This window comes from Eimeria mitis, genomic scaffold (genome assembly GCF_000499745.2).
Source record: "Eimeria mitis Houghton genomic scaffold, Emh_scaff946, whole genome shotgun sequence".
Classification (NCBI taxonomy): domain Eukaryota; phylum Apicomplexa; class Conoidasida; order Eucoccidiorida; family Eimeriidae; genus Eimeria; species Eimeria mitis.
This window is the reverse complement of record NW_013576985.1, coordinates 2,067-3,812: the sequence shown is the minus strand read 5'-3', so window position 1 is coordinate 3,812 and position 1,746 is coordinate 2,067. Positions and strand designations below refer to the sequence as shown.

The window sequence follows — 1,746 nt, the reverse complement described above, 5'->3', positions numbered from 1 at the left end:
AGCCACGGCCATCTTATATATTACACACGGGAGACGACCCCACACTCGATCCCAGACACAATCCCAGAGACGACCCCACACTCGATCCCAGAGACGATCCCATATACTAAGATCCCAGATACAAAGATCCCAGAGACGACCCCACACTCGATCCCAGACACGATCCCAGACACAAAGATCCCAGCAGAGACGATCCCAGCAGAGACGATCCCAGCGGACACGATCCCAGGAGACTCGATCCCAGAGACGATCCCAGCAGAGACGATCCCAGAGACAAATATCCCAGAGACAAAGATCCCAGCAGAGACGATCCCAGCAGACACGATCCCAGCAGAGACGATCCCAGAGACGACCCCACACTCGATCCCAGGAGACTCGATCCCAGCAGAGACGATCCCAGCAGAGACGATCCCAGGAGGAGTCTCAGAGCCGGCTGCAGAGCCATCACAACTCGATCCCAGAGACGATCCCAGAGGAGACGATCCCAGATAGTATAAAGGGGGATGCAGCTTGTACATACACACGCGCACATGTACATACAATACACACAATCCAGCTGCTGCTGCTGCTGCTGCTGTTGCTGCTGCTGTTGCTGCTGTTGCTGCTGCGGCAGCGGCGGATGCGCGGCGTCTCACGCCGCCGCTGCTGCTGCTGCAGCTGCTGCAGCTGCTGCTGTTGCTGCCTGTTATATATCTTTTTAAAAAAATGTTTAATTTCATCAATCTGCAGCAGATCGGTGACTCTATGCACATATGCAGGAGGGTACTGAGGAGGGGGCCCCCCTGGGGGCCCCCCCGGGGGGCCCCCGGTCTCGCTTGGGTGTTGCTGCTGCAGACTGTAAGCCGCTAGCTGTGTCGCTGTTTCTTCTCTTTTTGTTGTTATTTTTTATTTTATTTTTTATTTAATTTAAAATAATTATTGTGCTGCTGTATGTGTTGCTGGGATGCAGAAGGAAGCAGTCTGTAGGCGAGAGGGGGCCCCTGCTGCTGCTGCTGCTGCTGCTGCTGCAGCAGCAGCAGCAGCAGCAGCGGCTGCCCCCACAGTCAACTGGGGGGCTGGGCTGCTGTAGGTGCTTCTGTGTGTTTTCGTTTGTTTAAGTTGTTTATAATTGATGAATATTATAAAAGAGTAAATAAAAGATATATTATTGTAATATTTTTGTGTTCTTCTGCTGCTGCTGCTGCTGCTGCTGCTGCTGCTGCCGCTGGGCGCAGCTGCTGCCCCACGCTGCAGCCTCTCTCAGATCTCCCTTTCTGTGTTTCTTTTTTTTGTTTTTTTGCTTTTATTTTAAAATTTATTTTTTAATTAGGAAAAATATCTTTTGTTGCTGCTGCTCAGCCCTCCTCTGCTTGGTTTTGCTGCAGCAGCTGCTGCAGCAGCTGCTGCTGCTGCTGCTGCTGCTGCTGCTCGGACGGCGTGCATCGGGATTTGTTTGCGGTGTACATGCAGCTTTTTGTTGATATATAATATTATATTATATTTTAATTGTTTTTATACTTTGTGTGTATTTCTTCTTTTTTTCTTTATCTCCCCCCCTCACCACCAATCGCTTTATTATATATATTATATACAACAGAAATAAAAAATAAAAAAAAAAATAAAGAGAAGAGACAGAGAAAGAAATACAAAAAGAAAGATAAACAAACAACCAACAAAACAAAACAAAACAAAACCAACCAAAATAAACACAAAATAAAAAAAGCAAAACAAAACAAAAAATAAAATAAAACAAAACAAAACAAAATA

At 46.9% G+C, this 1,746-nt stretch overlaps 1 protein-coding gene across 1 annotated transcript in view; it reads left to right on the top strand.

Annotated features, from left to right (window-relative positions):
* The window catches only part of EMH_0025850 (uncharacterized protein), a gene marked incomplete at both ends in the record, with an annotated part of 1,307 nt that extends 815 nt beyond the window's left edge, over positions 1 to 492 (top strand). Inside the window, one exon of the mRNA XM_013502529.1 lies at positions 3 to 492. Coding sequence (XP_013357983.1) covers positions 3 to 492 — 490 coding nt within the window. The remainder of the gene's footprint in view (positions 1 to 2) is intronic.
* Between the last annotated feature and the right edge of the window lie 1,254 nt (positions 493 to 1,746).